We start from the raw sequence: 20,352 nt of genomic DNA on the forward strand, positions 1-20,352 counted from the left end.
TAGAGCCCCGTATGGGTGTGTGTGAAGGGAATGGATGGTTTCTTGGCCTGGGCTTCTTTGCTTGTGCTCTTTTAGGAAAAAACATGAGTGCATCTGCATCTCCGAACCAGTTTTGTTGATAATTATCTAGACAAAGATGAGTTTCTTCTGGCTGTGGCTATATTTGCCTGTTTGAGTTGCATATTCCCATTTCAGTAAGTGAAATTATGCTGTCATAATGAGTCATTTCTTTTTTTTTTTTTTAACTCTTTTCCTGCATTTTCAGACAGAAGCCTTAAATCTTTAAATCACCTGTACTTTAATGAATAGTGTATGTCCACTTATCCAAAAAATAGATCGTTGAGGCTTTTGGAGGGGTTTATTGTGGAAGGCAGGAAATAGAGTAGGTTTGCGGTTAAGTCAAGTTAATTAACCTTTATTAAAAAAAAAAAAACACAGTAATAGTTTTTTTGGTAGAGCAATAAGATGAGATAGTTATTTTTAAGGTAGGATGTTCTAAGGATGCTCTTCTCTGTTTTCAGGTGTAGCATTTTCTGTCTCCCCATCGTTAGTTTTATTATGTAACCAACATGATTAGTATATAGCAATCAGGAAAATAATTTAAATCTTTCAAAATAATTCTGCATTGCTCAGATGCATCTGATGTAGTTTGTTTTTGGTTTTTTAAACTAGCTGTAGGGAATTACATGTGTTTAAGTTTCCTAGTTCACCTTGCTTTGCATGAACTGACCTAAAAGAGAATGTGAGTATACACAAGCACCAGCAAGAAGACTCGTATGAGAAGTAAGGCAAAATTGCAGGTTTACTATTTGGCCTCTCCAGTGAGTTTAAATTATCAGATGACCGAAGAGCTGGATGCTGAAAACATTTGCCTTCTCCCCAATAATTGTCAAAAATGACACTAAAACATTTGTGTGTGTAGATGAGCTATGAAATTCTGAAAAATGAATGAAAATATGTAGGAAAAACGCTCAGGCCAAGGAGGAGAAACATAATGTGGGCAATGTGAGGATGGGATCAACAACAGTGTGTATCATCAGATGATTTTATGTTCCATATTATGTTTACCTTTTTTATTATAAATCATTTAAATAGGAAATATTATCATGTGAAAATCTTGAGAGAACTTCCTGACAATTGGAAAAAAACAGATATTGCAGTTGAATAAACCATTTGTTAAAGCCTTCCCAATCATCTCTAGTAATCAACTGAGACTCTGGTAATGAGTGGTCAGTTTTGACGGGGCTTTGTGCCTAGCATTAGGTTTCTGACATTAAAGGACATCACCCACATTGCTGTTCTCCTCACATGCCCACACTGTGTTCTGTCACAGTGTTTGAATTTCAGGATATTGGTGCTCCAGTTACCCGTCCACAGTTGTGATGGCAACTGTTGACTCAGGTGATTGATCTCTTGGGAAATGATCGTCTTTGAGTAGCGCAGCCTTTGTGCCAGGTCTTTCTTGGTCCTTGAGAGAATCAGGAAAAGATTAAAGATTATTTATAACAAATTATCTTTTATTTAGCCTAAAGATTATTTATAACAAATTATTCTTTATATCTTTATATCTTTATTTAGTCTAAAGATTATTGATAACAAATTATTGCTGTTTTGTTGGGCAACGTTTTCAAAAAGTACTGTTTATATAAACAGAGCAAAGTCATGATTTTGCATAGTTGGATTTGAACCACCAGAACACAAGTGGTTCAGGGTCTACACATGGTAGCCTCTATCAAAACCTCTGAGGACTGTGCAACACTTAAAAGTTAGAGGAGGTTTTTAAGAGTTTTAAGAGCTCCCTTTGCAAACAAGAGCCAGTATTTTCTGGTGTCTTTTCATTTTCTTCAGGCAGTCAGTAGTTTCATCTAAAGCATATTTAATATTTTTTTAATTATAGAAAAGGAGTAATAAATACAGTGTAACGGTTCTCTTTTCAGGAGCTGTGTCATTGGAATCTGTTGATATAGTGTAGAAGCATGTTGAATAACTTCATTCCATTGGAATTAACATAAGGAAAAAAGAAAATTTTCTGCATACCAGTTGGGCAATTGGTCACTGAACCATTCAGCAAAGGCTTCCTTAATTTGGACAGAAAAGGCAAAATCCTCTCCGTTATACTCACTACACAGAGAAGAAATTGTTTTATGAAGCACTTTCTCTTTTTTTCTGCAATAGCATCCGTTTTTTGCTGTGTTTTTATTGGAAGCTTTTTAATACTTACTGCCCCTCCTTGAAAATAGAGGTTAGTTCCCTAAGAAACTGGAGGTTGGAAGTCGTGGTGCTTTTCAGCTTCTAGGTGGTTCCTGTTGGTGCCACCTTTTCTTCCACTAGGTGCTCTGCTCTTGTCCTCATATATTTTTTTTCTTGAGGGAACAGTAAACTTCATGCTCAGGATTTTGCCTGTACAATTGAATATCCTCTCAAACGTATCACCCTTGTGTTTGTAATTGTTGCAGTGCTGCCTATGATGCCATCCTCGACAGAAATGTGGCCATTAAGAAGCTCAGCAGACCGTTCCAGAACCAAACTCACGCCAAGCGAGCTTACAGGGAGCTGGTCCTCATGAAGTGTGTGAATCATAAAAATGTAAGTCTTCTGCAGGGAACCAGAGAAACAGTTTGCATTTCTTTTTGTTCGAAGGAAAACTTCTCAGTTGGATGCCTCCTTAAAAAACTCCCGTTTTGAACTCCAGTTAAAAAAGAACTCTTTTCAAAGGAAAAATATGGTCTGATAATGCGTGCTCATGTAGGAGAATGAGAGTCTGTCATGTACCCCTGTAAAGGTGATAGCAAATGTTGATGTAGCTGTGTAGGGTTGAGGGGATGGAGCAAAATAGCTTCTCATTTATTCCTCTTCCAGAAGCACTTAGGTAATTGCTAGAATTTTTGCTGCATCTTCTTGTTGCTGGGTTTTGTGATTTAAAGCAGTGCTTCTTGAGTCAGAATGAGCATGTGTGAGCATCCCTTTCCGTTCAGAACTGCACGGGAAACCTGGTATCATACGGATATATTTGATGCATTTGAACCATCGCTATGCTGATTCTTCTAAAATTGCTGTGTTGGTCACTGTGTTGGTCAACACAATACCTGCCTCTTGTCCTAAATGGAAACTACCCTGACTTGGACCAGTGTGTGGGGCTTTGAAAATGCAGGGATGAGCAAGTGATCATCCATGCAGGCAAGAGAACGTTACCTTCTCGCTTGTGCTCTGACTTCTGGTAAGGGCGGAAGGATGCAGAGTCAGGAGTCATTTAAAAAAACCATTTAAGAACAGCTGCATAAGAATTATTAATACAGCATCTGTTGAATGCAACTTGTAGGTATTTGCTTGGAAAGGTAGTAAGGAGAGCTTGGGAGACACGTGTTGAAGCAGGGAATGAGTTACAGTATGTGGAACAGACAGACTGTTCAAGCATTTTTGTAAACGCTAGGAAGGTGATGGTGGAATGACTCACCCTTAGCATTTTGGCTTGTCAGTGATGTTCCCTAATCCTTCTCCCCCAAAATTATTTCCAGTGCTCCTCAAAGAACTCTTAGAGATTTGACATACTCTATTAAGAACGTTGCCAGCTTTCTATTGATTGATGAATCAGGACTTCATGAATCCTGTTCATGAAACAGGACTTGCTAGTATAAATTGAGCAGTGAAGAATAGAGTTTAATGTATATTTCAAAATGGATTCAGCTGCTTATATAATATTCTCTTCCTCCTTTTGTCTTGCTTGCTTTTCAGATTATCAGTTTATTAAATGTCTTCACACCACAGAAATCTCTGGAGGAGTTCCAGGATGTGTAAGTAGCATAGGCAGTAATTAAAACTTAAGCTTTAGAGACATGAGGGGTAGTACCACGAACAGCATAATACCCTGAAAAAATGTAAGATGTGAGCCCCTCTAAAAATGACCTTGTGTAGGTTATGCTGCAGATAACTGGATAGTCGGCATTTATATTCATTTATATTCTGCATCTATATTCAGAGTGTTTTGACATGTATCAGGTGTCAGGGAGTATTTGTGGTTACCTGGTTGCCTATTTGTGGTTACCTGTGTGCTGTAAGGCTGCCAAAGCTGCTGGTGGCTCTTCTTGAGAGGGTTAGAGTGTATTTGCTTTTACCTGCAGTAAAGGATTATGGACGGCTGAAAGGACCTATGTTATGTTCTTCTGTGTTGTTAGTGTGTTGGGGAAATGATTGCTGTCATATAACTCCCAGAGGTGGGTGAGGTTTTGAAATACAGAACCTGACTTGGAAATAATTTCCTACTGTGACACTGTCTCTGTCTTTCATATTTGTAATAACCTTTCACTTCGTAATAACCTTTGACTGCATAAAAATACCTTCTTGGGCTACTGGTGGTTTAGGGGTTAACTGGAGTCTCGGCTGAATATCATCCTGTTGCACAAGTAGTGTGCGTGGGAAAGCAAGCTTCATGTAGCTGTACTGCTTTCAGTCTTCACAGTTTGCTTCAATACTCCAGTATCAGTGCTGATTAGACAGCCACGGTTGGAGTTGACTGAGAGCCAGCCTGGTCTTGGTACATGCATCTTCTGTATCATGTTGTCATTGCAGACATATGCACAGTAGAGAAGATGACCTAAATGTTATATGATAAGTCGTGCTGCTCACACAATAATCAAGTTTTTTATCTCTCGATAAGAGACCAGCTACATTAAGATATAGTTGCTAGCAGGTTCCAAGGTAAGCAATTACCCAGCTGTTAGCATCTTTCACCAGGAATAAGTTTTGAAACAAGAAAAGACGTTGCTTCTCACAGACTGTACTCTGGTTGCTCTGTAGCAAAGGCAATAACCCCCTGACTTTGCTTTTTCCTTAAGTTACCTGGTTATGGAGCTAATGGATGCCAATCTGTGCCAAGTCATTCAGATGGAGCTGGACCATGAACGAATGTCTTATCTACTGTACCAAATGCTGTGTGGCATCAAGCATCTTCACTCTGCAGGAATTATTCATAGGGTAAGGGATGTGGTTTGAAACTTAGAGCACCAAATCACACCGTCGTGAAGACTTCAGAAACAGGTGGAGGTTTATGTATACTGGGGATCAAAACCCTATATCTTAAGTAAAATGTATTAGCCATAGCTCACCTCCTTAGCAAAGTACCTTCATGTTTGTGTTAGGAATGAGATGGTTTGTCAGCTTAATCAGCTGACAAAAAGGTCAAGCAAAAGCTTTCAAGCAATAAATAAGCAGTGGGTATCACCAAAGTGATCAAGATCTCTGAAACAGATTTAGAGTAATGTTTTTCCTCTAGAAAGTGTAGCTGGGTATGTCAGCCATGAGTAACATGCAAATTGAATTCATGATGTCGTGTGGTCAAAGTAATGATTGATAAAGGTTCGGAGAGAATTGTCTATTGCTATCATTTACATACACTACAATAGGCTAAAAGAGTGCTAAGTAGATATTAAATGGATCTTGTCATTTTAATTTTCCATCTAAGAGCGCTGTGTCTGCTAAAGGCATGTTTCGCCATGCCAGAGTTTGTGAAAGAGCTAAAACTAGAAGATGTCACCCTTCCTTACAAAAAGGAGAGCAGCAGGGTTGATAGAAAAGCTGGATGCTGCTTTTTAGTGTACAGAAGTCCCCTTTCTCAGGATGACCTATATAGAGAGACAGATGATAGATTAGCCTTGAAGACACCCTTCAAGGAAAGGTGAGTTGAATCATTGCTGTGAATGTAGCATTAAATTACCTTCACATGTGCACTTGGAATGTCTTTATTAGGGTTGCAGGGCAAAGGAATACTTAAAATAATACTCTAATATTCCGCTTGTTTCCTGGAGTTATTAGATGGAGTTAGTTTCATATCGGTGGGCTACCATCATCCAGATAAGGTCCCCACGTATATCAGTATGGAATATCTCCCAGAAGGTGTTGCTAGAGAAACTGGAGCAAATGTGAGTGCCATGTACTCAACAGTGACTTCTACTGTCACTGCCAGGGTCAGGGGAGTATAGGGTGTTCCAGCAATTAATTAGAATATGTTTAAAGGGTGACCTGAAATGCTGATGTAGATCAGCAAGACTCCCTGACTTTATAAAGGACAAACATACCTCTTTTCCCTGTCTTTTACAGGATTTAAAACCAAGTAATATTGTGGTCAAGTCTGACTGCACATTGAAGATTTTGGATTTTGGGCTGGCTAGGACGGCAGGCACGAGCTTCATGATGACTCCGTACGTAGTGACACGTTACTACAGAGCACCAGAGGTCATCTTGGGAATGGGCTACAAGGAGAACGGTAGGGCTGCAATTTCATAGCAAACACGGTGTGACCTGAAGTTTAAGATCTGCCCTCACAGCTTTAAGGGGCACCAGAAGGAGAAAATGTCACAGGAAATGACATCTTGAATTTAAAAGGCCCGTGATTGAGAGCCGTTTCTCACAGCTGCTTACTGCAGCTACGGCCTGTATTTGGGATGTCATTTGGGTAAAGGTAACAGTGCGGGATTACAGGCTAGTGGGAAGCCTAAGATTGGTCACTTCTGAACTAATTAAGTGTTAGTAACATTTTCTGAGCAGAATGTGTTTGACTTGTGTGGCAATGAAATGGTTTCGCAATTGTTAGGATCACGGAGTGTTTTAAATGTTTAAATTTGGGTCTGGGCTTTGGAATTGTTTGAGGGAGAAAGAAAGGGTGCAGGTTGAAACGGTGCAATTTCTGAATCTGCAGCTAGATTTGAATTTCAGGAACATTTTCTGTTGAACCAAGATCTGAAGTTTTGCTTGCAGATTTCTTATAGTCAGTATCTAAGATTACAGCTCTAAGACTCTTTTTCAACTAGATTTGATTGGGAGACATCTGCTAAAAAAAAAAAAAAAAAAAAAAAGTGAACCTGAAAACATGCATGTAATCTGTATATAATTTCCTATGCATGTAGCTGTAGTTTTGCTGTTAACAGGCTGCTCTATCTACTATCTCCTGGTCCCTCGAAAGACTGCAGAAAGCAGTTAGGGAGCACTCACTATAGAGAGAAGTAGGTAAGGAGGAGTCCATGCTTTGCAAGAGATAAAGGGCAAGCTTTATTTTCTAAGTGTCTCTCCTTTTGTAATCAAGCTGAGAAAAACATCCAAGTGCCAGAAAAGAAGGGAACACAGCACATAGTGGAGAAAATGCACTATGGCTCAGATTGTGCTGCCAAAAGCTACCCTTTTTCTGTTCAATAAGGAAGTTTTTGATGGCAGCTGTTAGGGTAACACAGCAGAGCCTCAAAAGTAGGAATTTGTTTTAAATGTCCTACTTATTGCAAGTTGAAGAGACTAATTCACATGCAAAAAAAAAGAAAGAAAAATAAAAACACCTTTGATTAATAGCTAGCTGCATTCAAAGAGGGCCAGTGGAAGGAACCTTGGTTCTGGAACTCATTCCTTTGCTTAGGAAACTGTGTAGACATGCTCACAAAACCTCTTCTAAAATCAGGAAGTCTTTACATGAATTATGTGTGATATTTATGAATTTAAAACATGGGCTTTAACATGAAATTGTAATACTAGAGAATTAACACGCAGAATCTAACCATTCACAATAATGGCTGAAAAACAGGAAGATCTTCCAAGTATTTTATCTTGATGATTTTGATGCCTGCCATTGGAAACCTGCAGTAGACTCAGCATGTTGGCTCTAGTTTCTTAGTCCAGATATCCAGCATTCCACCGATTGTGAAATGGGTTATTTTACTTATTTTCTCTCCAAGCATTAAGTGCTTATTGTTGTTGTTACTGCCCCTGAGAGGAGAGAGAAAGTTTTCATAGTGTTAAAATGGCGCAAGAAAGTTCAGTGGTGACCTGAAGTGCCCAGCTGGAGAGATACTAAAACCATACAGCATGTCCAAAGGCCCCCATGAAGTGCCCACTGAAGGTAGCACAGGGGCTTTCTTCAGCTTTTGTGGGCGGTGAATATGCCTGGAGACTAAACAACCGTGTTTCAGTTGTACCAGGGGAAAATAAAAGCAATAAGCAGTGGAAGAAAACATGGGGAAATGAAGGTGGGCGCACCCGAGGATCCGGCCCGCTCTGCGGCTGCGATGCAGTTCCCAGGGAGGGCAGCGCAAAGGGTCCTTTTTGCTCCTCTGCTCTGGCCGATGTTGCCACATTACTGAAGCTCCCCCCCTTTTTCCCCCTTCGTTGTGTACACTGCCTGTGTAAGGCCTTGGTCACTGCTTTCGTTTTCTTTCTGCACTTGGTTGGCTAAAGATGCATAATTATGACCAGAGAAGAAAACTCTAGCACCACCTCAGGCATGCTCTTGCTGTCCTACGCCCCTGGTACCCGTACCCCCCTTTTCCCAAATGGAACATTTCGCCTTTCTTTTGTTTTACTGGAAAACTAAGTTGTTTGCTTGTTTCTTTAGTTCGTTTTTGTTTGTTTTGGAAGGATAAAAGGGAGAAGAAAAAGAGGAGAGACTAACTGTATAGCTCAAAAAGCTGGGCAATAGGATAGTTGCTAAAGCAGTTTTTCCTCTTTACATTGAATCCCAGTCTTTTCTTTCCATGTGCGCTGTCTCCCTATGATTCTATGATTTTTTTTTAATGTAAGACTGGAACAGTGGGGAGGAAAAAGCACCCAAGTCCAACCGATACATAGTTAGGCACATTGCCCCTAAAAGCTGGATCAGGAACATGAGAAACATCCTTAATCCTGGTGATACCTTTCCCTTGAAGCACTCATTTAGTTGAGCGTTTGAGTACCAAAGGAGTCAAGAGCAGCGTGCACGCAGGTCACACTCTCTGTTTCTTTACAGACAGCACTAGGCTGCAGAGCTGTCTCAGGCAGCCTGGGTCTAGACAGTGAAGCTTGAGATAAGCGTGTGGGATGGTGGTCACCTGGACAGCCTTCACCTCCCATGAGTGGCTGTTAAAACCCCCACACTGCCTGGCTGCAAGGGTGATTCTTTCCAGCTGATCACTCTCTGGGTGCTCATATATTTATTTATTTTTGCCTTGGCTTTTTTCTTCTCAAGAAACATCTTAGTTTGTTGGTTTTCAAGCCAGTGCTCCACACAAACCACAGGTCTGCGTGGCTGTTACTTTACTTGCTACCTGTGGGCCTTTTTCCCAACGCTAGTGGTGTTTTAAATGTCTTCCTCTGTTGCTGGCTACCCCTCAGCTGCCTGAATTGAGCTTTGGCTGAGGTGTGGGGGAAAGAAACAACAACAACAAAAGAAACCAACACAAACTGTACTGTTCTGTTCAACCTGCTCTTTTTCCCCTCCTTTAGGAGTTGCAATGTCTTAGTTAACTTTGCTTTTTTTCCTCCTTCTTCACTTCCCTGTCTCTACTGTTTTAGTGGATATATGGTCTGTGGGATGCATTATGGGAGAAATGGTTCGCCACAAAATCCTCTTTCCAGGAAGGGACTGTATCCTTGTGCCATTTGCTGCAGCTTCACCTATTATTTGTTCCTCTCCTCCACCCCATTCCCTTTAACATGTAATGAATGTACCAAGACTGTAAAGATAGAAGCAAAAAGTTGAATCCCAGAGGTATGAGTAAGTGGAAATAACTCTCTCCTGATATGAACAAAAATGAAAAACAGATACAGAGAACTACTTGAGTGAAATTGGTTGTTTTGATCTGAAACTGTCCTATTTTATCTAGCCTGTGTTTCGTACTAATGTTCAATCTGGAAAGCAAGCGTTAGGGCTGCAAATTGAATGGCTTTACTTATTGGTCATTGCTTAAAAAATACGCATAAATGCAAAACCAAAACATCTTAACTTGGCCCGGCTGGTTCCTGTAAATCTGTTTTTCTGCTTTCATGTTTTGGAAATAGTGATTTCATAACATTTGTGGTGACATCACCATCTTTTGCTTGCTAATGCATCATGGATTTGGCTTTATGTCAGTGCTGTATGGGCTCAGACTTGAGTCAATACAACATTTTTTTCTTTGAAACAAAATGAAGAATTTGACTTGTCCAGTTGAAGACAATGCACATCTGGTGTGGTCTCCAAATTGGCCTGGAATTCAGTTCCATTGGTTTAAAAGTGGACTTCCCTTCCATTGCATGAGATCCATATCATTAGTGAAGCTGTATTTCTCTTCCATCTTATTCTTCTCATCTTAGGGAACATTATGTTATCACTTCTAAATTGGTGAAAAGAAGATAGAAAATGAAACCAGAAGAGGAGGTGACTGCATAGCTTTCAGTTGATCATAAGCTCAGCCCATCTGCCTGTGATAGCTGGCATGGGCAGCTAGGTGGGTATTTTGCCCATGAAATAAAAATGCAGGAATGTAACATGTTTTTCTGCTTTCGAAAACTAAGAGGCAGATTAATTTCAACCGTTGGGTGACAACACCAGAAAAAAATGGCGTCAGTTGACGCTGGCAGTTGGTATGGATAAAAATCAACTTTCATAGCCATGTAGTTACAATGATCTTCTTCTTGCCTTTTTTTTTTTTTTTTTTTTGCTGACTCTTGTGCAGTTGCTGTAGTGTTTGACACAGTTAGGCCTGTCCTATTTTCACAACTCCCATTGGCTCCTCCTGAAAAAAGAGCTCTGCCCAGTAGCCTGATGAAGACACAGGTAGGTTTTTCTCATGGGGAAAATGCAGGTATTTGCTGAGAAGAAAAGGGCAATATTTTGCTGGCTTCCAGCCATATATGTCGCTATAGACTGGAAAAGATTCAAAAAATCTGACAATGAACAGAGTGGTGGGTTTTTTCAGTAAGGTGTAGCTTAGAGGTCTAGCTCCGAACACACGGAGCATTGAGTGTGCAGAGAAGCTCTCAGAACTCAGGGCACTTGTGCACGAGAGCCACATGGGCAGTGCAGGAGTTCTGCTGTGTTGCAGTGCTAGCAAAAGCTCAGAAACATCAGCAGTGCTGCCATGAATAATGTCTACAGTCCAGCTTTGGTATCTCTGAGGCTCGCTTGTAAATATTGAGGGCATTTCTGTTTAATCTTTTAGGAGGAAAGTTTGATTCACCAGTCAGTCTTGAAACCCACAGAATCCAGGAAGAAAGCAAAGAATTGAGAAAATGGCAGTGTAAAAAGGCCTTCACACAGTTAGTAGTAACTGTCTTCAGCAACGCATGAGATCTTAAAAGCTCTGTTGTTTTGCCCGTTTTGAACAAAAATAAATGCCATACAACTTAAATAGCACAGCCTTTCAAAAAAGTATTCAAATTAGAGTTTCTATCTGCCTGAGACATGTATTTCTTTTGATAGTGTCTATTCTTCCTCAGAGATAATAGTGGAATATTTTAAGAATAACCTTTACCATTGCCATGTCAGTTAAAAATAGGAACTGAAATATGGAGCTGAGGCAATAGGGCTCTCTGTGTCTCAGAAGATACAGTGTGAATTGTGGGATAGTCCTACCTTTTAAATCAATGGAAATCTCTTTACTGTTGTGTTTTTTTCCCGGCAAGTTGAGGGGAAAAAAAAGAATTAAAAAGGAAAAAGAAAAAAATGACATCTCTACATTCATTTCGGAGTGGATATTCATCTGTTAACCAATGTGCCCTGTGCAAAATAAGACGAGTTTTCAGTGGCAGCTTGGTTTGGATGCCAGTGGCGCTGATTTGCCCTGCGTGGGGCTCTTGCTGACGAGCAGCTTGGGCAGCTCCATCTTCCCTCCTGGCTGCGTTAGGGGTGGGGAAGCAGCCACGCAGCTGTGCAGGGAGCCCCCGTGGAGCAAGGGTGCCTTAAAGCTGGGCTGGGTTAGGGTCACTCAGGGTCTTACAGGTGCTGCTTTTCCACGCGAGACAGGCAGGCCTCTACAGAAGCAACAGGGTTCCAGTCCTTGCAGTTGCTCAGAGGAACAGCTACTGTTTGTACGTGCTACCACCCCATGGGGCTTACTCATTCCTAGCGAAGAGCAGGAACATTTATCTGTGACCCTGGCACAGTGCATCTGACTGAACTTGAGAGCTGCTGCCAAGTGGTAAGAAAAAGCCAATTGGGAAAAGGTAACCGTCACTACCTATGCACTGAGTTCCTGCTGGTGCTCAGTAAAATCGGATTTTTAAACTCTTCGGGGGAGTTCAAGTTGTGGAAGACGGAATTGAGATTATCGCGTGTTCATAAATATCGAGCTCTCCCTATATATGAACCTCAGAAGGCTCTGAATTCTGAGGAGATTGTGACTCTCAATTCTACTCCGAGACACTGGGCCTTTATGAGGAGTGTCCCCATTAGTAAGAATTGGAATTAGGCATTTTCCGAAAATAAAATGTCTTTCTAGACTTTATTAAAATCTTCTTGGAACGTATGTTCAGTTAACTGCTCTTTCCATTAGCAAAAAGCTGAACAGTTCCTGAAAATGGTAGCTTTGTTATTACTGATGAAATTGTCACCTGATTGACCTTCCAGGAAACTACAGATGTAGCAGAGCTAGAGGATTGTTAAAATGTTGGCAGTGTGCAGTGAGCCAGCTGCTCTTGGGAAAAAATACAAACAATTTCTTGTCTCCTTGGAGAGTGTTGAGCAAAAATTGCCCAGACTTAACACATAGGTCATGTGTTTGTATTTCTTCCTACTCGCCCACAGTGGGCACATCAAAACACCATCAGGGAGGCTTCTCTTTGGCCAACCTAGTCAGACCTTCAAAAGAAGAAATACGACTTGTAATAGATTTCCAGATAGATTTACAGAGCAAAATTCCACTCGACTTCTGAACTTCTTGGCCAGTGCTTACCCTGCTGTTCTCTCAGTTATATCAGGAGAAGCTTGAAGAGCTAAAAACGTAGACCCGAACTCTGAGAGGCTGCTGTAATAAGAGGAGTTCGGCAAACCCTAGAGCTTTAGCCAAAGATGTGTTCAACTCTATCTAATATGATCTTCAAAATCTCATAAGATTTCAATTTAAGGATTGGAAATGTGTTTTTCCTGCATTTTTTTTTGCAGACAAGGAAGCAGGCCAAAATGGTAAGAATGAGATTATTTTCAAGTGAGATGGGTTTACTAAGAGATGCTGAAGCCAGTGTGATGTTTCACAGGCACTCATGATTTAGATTGATTTATTGCCCCGCTGTAGAAGCAGTTCTTTTCAATAGTGAGAAGAGGGCAAAATGCTCGTGCTTTAGCAAATCTGTGTATGATCCCTGAAGAAAACCTAAGCAGAAATACTTAGTTATTCAAAGAAATCTATATGATGTGCAAGAGTCTTAAGTTTTGCCATGCCTGGATTATAATAGTGCATATGAAAAATAACCTGAACATAGAATTCGCCTTGCAAATAGCTTAGACTTGAAGACAGAGTCAGCAGAGAAAATACCAAGGTAAGAAGAGAGAAAGGCAAAACTTATCCTGTGTAGCTAAGATGTCTGGGAACTTCTGAACAATTTGTATCTTATTTAAAACACAATGTGGCCAGTTTTTCAGAAATTCTTTTTTTGCCCCTCTCTTTAAGAGCATGGGGATTAAGGAGGGATATTCCCTGAAAGTGTTGTGTTTTCTCAGGAAATTACATTAAAAAAATTCTGCTTGCCTTAGAGAAGCAAATTTGAATGAAGAAATTCTCTGATGAAGAGCAACAGCTTTTCCCACGACTCATCAGCAGAATTCATCTTTGCATTTCAAATATGACCTCCATACATTAATGGGTAAAAACCCTAGCATTCTGAATTAATTTTTTTATTAATTTTAGTATAATAAGACATCTGCATTTTTTTAAAGTGAAGTTGTTTGGGGTTTTTTTTTTTTTTTTTAGTTTGCTGACGCCAAGTTTTGTTTTGCACTTGCCTAAGCAATTCCTCCCTAGATAGAGTAATATTTGGTTTTGAAGTCAGGATTTTTCTGGGAGTACAGCAAGAGTTTGAATTTTCTTAATTCTATCCAGTAGGAAGTGCTCATACAAGACATGGTCAGTCTCGAAAGACACCTCAGTGCAGCTGTGAGGATGCTTTGCTCGTTGCTGTTTTTTTTCTTCTGTTTTCCTTTTGTTTTCTGTTTCCCTTTTTTTCTCTTTCTTCCTCTGATATATTGCTGTAGCAATTTGTAGTGTAACTTTATCTTGCATTTAGTGCAAGATCTCCTCCCTGTCTCTAATCAGAGGTTCCCGAGCGCTACAGTGAAGACGAGCCCTTAATGCTTCTGCTAGTGCTCATCTCCAAGATGTGCAGATGGGCCTGAACGTGCAGGGTTTAAAAGCAGCCACGTGTTTTGGAGTGGTGCTGTGTGTTGTACCTACCTCTGCCTAGTAGGAGTTTCCACCAAGGGGTGGTCAGTAGCCTGTTTTAAGCACTTAAGGAAATCAGGTGGCCTGAAATACCTTGGATGTGAGTCATAGCCCTTTGAGGTGAGGCAGGCTCTGGCATCTCTCTGCCTGCTGCAGATAAGTTGTCCCTGTGCCAGTGTCTCTGGGTCTGGCATCTGCTGTTCTGAATCCCAGGTGCTGATGGCTCTGGAGTACAGTTGATATCTTCAGCCTGTTGCCCCGATCAGCTTCCCAGTAAGAAAACATGATGCCTATCAGTTTATAACAGAAAGTTTCCCAAAAGAATTAAGTTCTTGTGTTTGTTGGAGGTGTCATACTTGTAAAATTTCAGTAGCTCCCTTTTTACTTTCATCCAGAAACTGTCATAAGAGCAGCCTTGCTCCGTTGTGTTTGGTTGCCTCCTTCACAGTTAAGAAATTAGCAATCGGTAATGCAGTATTCAAGTTATTGGAACTCTATTACTCTTACTGGGAAATATTAATTGATGTTTTCATAACGTTATCTGACAGCATTCAAATCAAAAAACCAAAGCTTTTCTCAGAGAATCTTAATGGCTTGAGCTGATAGTATGCTAAACACTTTGAAATCCACGTGTATAATAAATCTAGCTGTGGAATGTTTCAGGTTTGCTATCTTAGCTCCTGACTTGACTATGTCACCAAACTTGGGAATTTGACATGAATTAGAGAGATAGTTGCTGTCCTTACACTGAGTATAAACTATGTGCCAGCAAAATAAAATATATAATCCCAGTAAATAGAGGCCTAGGAGAAGGGATTCTACAATTCTGCAGCTTGTTATTTTTTTTATGTATGGCCATCTTGATGCTATTCTCTCTCTCTCTCTCTCTCTCAGTATTATGGTTCATGTTTAGATGTATGGTCAGATATTGTAAGAGGAGTGGATAAGGATGAAAAATAGCTAGAGATAGTAAAGATAGTAAAGCAGCATAAATTCTGAGTCATTTGCAGTTTAGTCTTAAGCATTCTAAACGTTTGGTTGTTCGCTGGAGTTCGTTGTTTTTCTGATGCTCCTAAGACTGAAGTTACTCAGGCTGCCTATGGATTTATGTTGGACTAAATTAAATGGAGGACTGAGGTTAGGTCCCTGTATTGCAGTCCCTTATGGAGCATTAGAGTTTCTTAATTGGGCTCCCAATTCCTACTGCAATGTATAAGTTATAATATAACCGTTAGCCCTCAGCTTCCTACTTTTCAAAATCATATGCAGTGAAAAACTGATTCCTAATCTGAGCTATTTTTATCAGTTTAGAAAAGAAAAAAAAAGGGGGGGGGGATAAGCAAGAAGTTACCTTTTTTTTTTTTTCTGACTCTTTCTTCAGCCATTGGTTACATTTGCACGTTCATCTCTCTGTGTTCTGGTTTGGATGTTTTCAAAGCACCTTTCCATTCCTTCCCATAGCCCCAGGAATGACATAGAATGAAAGTCTTTGCTTTACAGAGTTTACAGGTTAGGAGGTCACTGCAGCTTCTGCGTGAGTATTCCTGAGCGCAGCAGGGATGGCAAGAGGCAGTCGCTGAAAATCAGGCAGGTAGTAACAGTAAGAGATGAACAGCCAACTGTTTGCTCTATCTTTCCCTGTTATTTTGCATGCCACTTAGCTCGTGATGAAAGCAGCAATAATTGGCATCTCTAGGTTTGCTTATTGCTTCCAAACAAGTAGCTTTTTTTTTTTTTTTTTTTAAACTTTGTTTCTTGATTGATTTCTTCATTGTGTGGTGATAAAGCTTTTTGTATGCTGAATAAAACAACTGGGAGCCTTGTAGCTGGGCATCTTAAGATTTCCACAGAAAGGACCTTTGCCTTCAAAATCAAAACCACTTCAAAATGTTGCTTGATTTTAAAACGAAGAAAAATTGCAAGAATAAATTCAAGCAAACAGCATGCCACTTCTTTTTCCCCATAGTTTCTGGCCTTCAGAGACTGGGCTCTTTTTCTTGCTTCCATGCCCTATGGCCTGCCATAGAGCAAGGAGACCAGAGGTAATGTGGTTTCAGTTACTAACACTGGCAAAACCAGCACCTTAATTCCATACTGGACATAAGGTGCCTGATTTTCACATGATGCCTTTCAGTGCAAGTCGTGGTTACCTTTATCTAACCTGCCTGAACTGCTCTTCTCTGTGTGAGGTAAATATTTCCCAGATTTGTTTTGAATTTCGATCCAGGAGGTCGTGCTGCTTGGTGCTTTTGTGTGTGTCTACTGTCCTGTAAAGAGAAAACGTTTCCAATCACGCAGAATGGAAATCTTAGGAGATTCTCAAGACTCCCTTTACAGACTGTGGCTTCACGGCGTCCCTGTGGCCATAAGGGCAGTTCCTGTATGACCTTTATTGGCCTCGCATCATCCCAGCCAGCTCTATTCATATCTCTGAATAAGAAGTGGATGTGTCTTCACAAGGACCAAAGTTTCTTTTGGGACATCTGGCATTTCAGCTTGTTAAAAAAAGCTAAGCAAGGATCTCTGGCAGGGGAAAGGAGAAGGGGAAGGCAGCTTGCGTAGCCTCGCTGCATACCAAGCCTAGGGTTCATTTGCAAGACATAAGACCATAAGCCTAGGTAACGAATGCAGATGACAACTTTGTAAAACGATAAGAAAAAATAGACAAAAATAATTGCTAGATTATAATTACTACATACTATTACAACACAGTAACCAGCCATGGGGTGTGTGGGGGGGGGGAGTCTCATTTGGTTGTCTGTATTTAATCGTGTTGTCTATCATGCACACTGGAGTAAAAAACCAGAACCTCTAGAGTCCATTTTTGGGCAGACCTGCTACGTTGTCCCGTGCCGTGTACGGCCAGAGCGTGCCAGGCCGCTCGGCACCCGCGCCGTGGGCTGCGGGTGCCCGTACAGTGGCATGGTTGGATAAGGCTTCTCATTTGTTTGTTGTTCTGTTCCTGTTTTCTTGTTTACCTTCATTTCATTTTTTGTTTTCAGTTGACATGTGGTCAGTAGGGTGCATCATGGGCGAAATGATTAAAGGTGCTGTGTTGTTTCCTGGCACTGATCGTATCCTTCCGAGCAGCCGCTTGGGCCTCGCTAGGTGCTTCGGACCCTCTCCCCTCCAGCCCCTTTGTACTAGACTAGTGCTGATTTATTTGTACTGTACCTAAAGAGCCAGGTTAAGCCCCCCTGCAAAATCTTTACAAGCCAAAGCTGTTAATAAAACATTGCTGTGTCTCAGTAACACTTGACACAGCCACAGCGGCCAGAGCATGAGGAGATGGAGCACAGTGTCCTCCGTGGCGCACCCGAATCCCCTCCTCCTGAGAGCAGCCAGTGACCACTTGATCATAGGTCTGTTGTGCTATAAATGTCTGTTCATGACTTAGATTTCATTTTACTTCCTAAGTGACTGTTCATGTGTTGAAGCTGTAACGTGGCAGGCGCAAGTCAATACCCACCTCCGAGTGCTGGACAAGAAGCTCTGCAATGTAGGGAGAAGGTCGGGTACCTAAAGCACGAGCCTGGAAAAACTGCTTCTGTTTCAAGCACCGGTTTGTTTGCGAGCAGCAGGAAAGTAGGGAGAGACTTCAGTTTGGGTACTTGCCTTCCCCCCATTACGAACTGATGCTTTAGCTGGGTGGCAGTTTGATGGATCATACGCCGAGGGATTTCCTCAGCAACTGCTGTGTGAGGGGCTGCAATCTGGTACACCTCTATTTCAGTACATGCAGTTACTGAGAGAGCAGAAGCAGTTTTCAACATCAGCGAGAAGTGATTTGCAGGTGAATCAATTACATCGGTGGACATAAGATCTTAGCAGACCGGGTATACGTAGATATATATATGGTAACATTCCATTTTGCATCCACAGCTGAGGCAGTTGTCTTTATTTCATTTTTCTTAATCTTTGCTATGTATTTTCCGGATTTATTAGACCATGAAAATGGCTTCTTGCTGCGCACAACAGCAGCCTCAGCATTGTGCGTGCCAGGTCTAACACCAGTGATTTGTGCTCAGGGAACTTGCACAAATGAGACACGTAGATAACTCATTCTCAGCTTTTCTTCTGATTTAAAGCCCAAGCTTACATAGCTAACAGAGGAGTTTCCCAGCTTTTATTCATTTATTTATTTTAATGCAGCTTTCTCTGAATATAGGTTTCTGTGTGCTTTTTATGTTGCATACTTCAGTAAATAAATTTTTACTTTCCTTTTGACCTTATTCAGCTCTGGCACTTGAGTGCTTTGATTAAAACATAGAAGAAGTAATATCTGAGCAGTGAGTGAATGCAAGTAAGCAATGGTATCATTAATATTTACTTTCAGAGTCTTGTCTTCATATATTCTAATTTCAATCTTGCCCTAAATATTCCATGGTCATGTGCCTGCTGAAATGGATGCAGAAACACCCATGAGTTGTCACAGGATCAGGAACACAGCTCATCTGCATATGGGAGCGTAAACCTTGCGCTTCTCTGTGTTAATGCAACTCATTAGCACTTACTTGTGCTCCCAAGCTTGGTAGCTTGGGCTTAGGTTGTGTTTGTTTTGTGTGAATGTGGGGTGGTAAGTGTGGGAGTCGGTGTCCTTCAGTACTGTAGTCTGAAATGTTTTTAGGTTAATAGACTTTAGTTTGATAAATTTTTAGTTTAAAAAATCCCCCAGTAAGGACTAATCTAATTGAACGTGTCATATATTGCGCTTAAAAATGGGTGTCTTTCACACAGTTGTGTGCTTTCTACTAAGAGATTGTGGAAAGCCTCCCTAAAGAAACCACTGCATGCCATTTATTGTAGCCACAGTCCCTTGGAAATTGGCATTTGCAGCTGCTGATGAGTTTGGGACGATGCTGTAATTGAGTTTGTGTTCTCCACTTGTGTTTATGAATAGGTTTCTCCCAGAGCTGCTGAGCAGTCTCTGGAAGAATCCCGGGCAACAGAAAGCAGTGGAGAATGTGCAAGGTCAGGACCCGTTGAGGACATCGCAGCCAAGGGCTCCCAAAACTTCTGTAGAAAACTTTTGGTGTTTTTGTGAAAATTATGCTTAGGAGTATTTCTTCTTAGGACGTGTGATGGAGATCTCATCTGAATCATTCCATCAGCAGAGACTGAGAGCCTTAAAGGCTCACAGGTGATGTACTTAAATATAGAAGGAGCAAGAATAATTAGAAACTGTTTTTTAAATAGAGGAAAGCTTCTCCTGCTGCGTGAGATGGAAGTAGACTTGGTTAAGAGTGCCAGTGGAGCAGAATTCATTACCAGTGTGCTTTTTCCGCACAGGTGGTGTTTTATTACCTAGCATCATTTGATGCTGTTTCCATTGCTGAACTAACTGGTCCACACAGCTAATTGAACCAATTTCTGTCATGAAATAGAAGGTTTTTCTGATACGACTGTAGAAAATAGACTGGCAAAAAAAAAGGACGTGTCTGGGCTGGGTGCTTAGCTTTTACAGCTCTGTTTCGCTGCCGTAACTCACTTGAAGGCTTGGGCAGAGCTGAGAACAGGACTTGGCTCTTACTCTTGTCTAGGCGCCAATTCTGAGTGAATACCTTGCAGTGTCAAACGTTCAGTGGGTCTTTGCTAAGCCACAGCATTTTAATATTTCCCTGTCATTTTTGACATATATGGATATGATGCAATTAAATATGAGCTAAAACAATTTTCTTATTGTTAGATTTTTTTTTTTCGAAAGAATACTGCCAGCAACAGTGCTCTTGGCAAAGAAATTAGTGTAACGCAGTTTGGATCGTGTTTTTGCCCCAGGCAAAGAGAATAAGGCCAAGCTTGTTGTGTTGCCTCGGGAGCAATTTGGAAAGCTAATTCTAGCCTTGAGTTGACTCCTGTGTTTTCCTGAAGATTACATGAGGAAGGCAAGGATTTTCCTCTCACCACTGCCTAAATAACCTGAGCAAGGATTTGGGAAGATGCCCTATTCCTTCATAGTGCTTTGGTGCTGTGAAGGCAAGAGTTAGACATGGATATTGTGTTAAACCGCTGAAAGCGTGTTCAGCAAACAAGGAAAAGGTGCCTTTGTAAGGACTGTCGGTGGAAATTCTTACTAGGAAATAGATGTATTCAGTAAGGGGAAATGAGACCATGTGGTATCAGGTTCTGTCAGTAGAAGTCAGCGATGCCCATGCGGCCTATCCCTTATAAAGCCATATTGTCCAACAGCAATCATACTTCATGTGTGTTG

The 20,352-nt window shown here is 41.0% G+C and overlaps 1 protein-coding gene across 13 annotated transcripts in view; it reads left to right on the forward strand.

The window, feature by feature from the left end:
• MAPK10 (mitogen-activated protein kinase 10) overlaps nucleotides 1-20,352 on the forward strand; it is a 133,096-nt gene that overhangs the window by 82,587 nt on the left and 30,157 nt on the right. For 12 of the 13 annotated variants that reach the window (XM_026041326.1, XM_026041324.1, XM_026041322.1 and 9 more), the window contains 5 exons: nucleotides 2,457-2,586; nucleotides 3,733-3,791; nucleotides 4,833-4,971; nucleotides 6,094-6,259; nucleotides 9,304-9,375. In XM_026041326.1, the coding sequence (XP_025897111.1) occupies nucleotides 2,457-2,586; nucleotides 3,733-3,791; nucleotides 4,833-4,971; nucleotides 6,094-6,259; nucleotides 9,304-9,375 (566 nt within the window). Of the gene's footprint in view, nucleotides 1-2,456; nucleotides 2,587-3,732; nucleotides 3,792-4,832; nucleotides 4,972-6,093; nucleotides 6,260-9,303; nucleotides 9,376-17,146; nucleotides 17,219-20,352 lie in introns of all 13 variants that reach the window. The other variant, XM_026041321.1, reaches the window with a different exon arrangement.

Source organism: Nothoprocta perdicaria, unplaced genomic scaffold, assembly GCF_003342845.1.
Source record: "Nothoprocta perdicaria isolate Ctin4 unplaced genomic scaffold, notPer1 scaffold_281, whole genome shotgun sequence".
Taxonomy (NCBI): domain Eukaryota; kingdom Metazoa; phylum Chordata; class Aves; order Tinamiformes; family Tinamidae; genus Nothoprocta; species Nothoprocta perdicaria.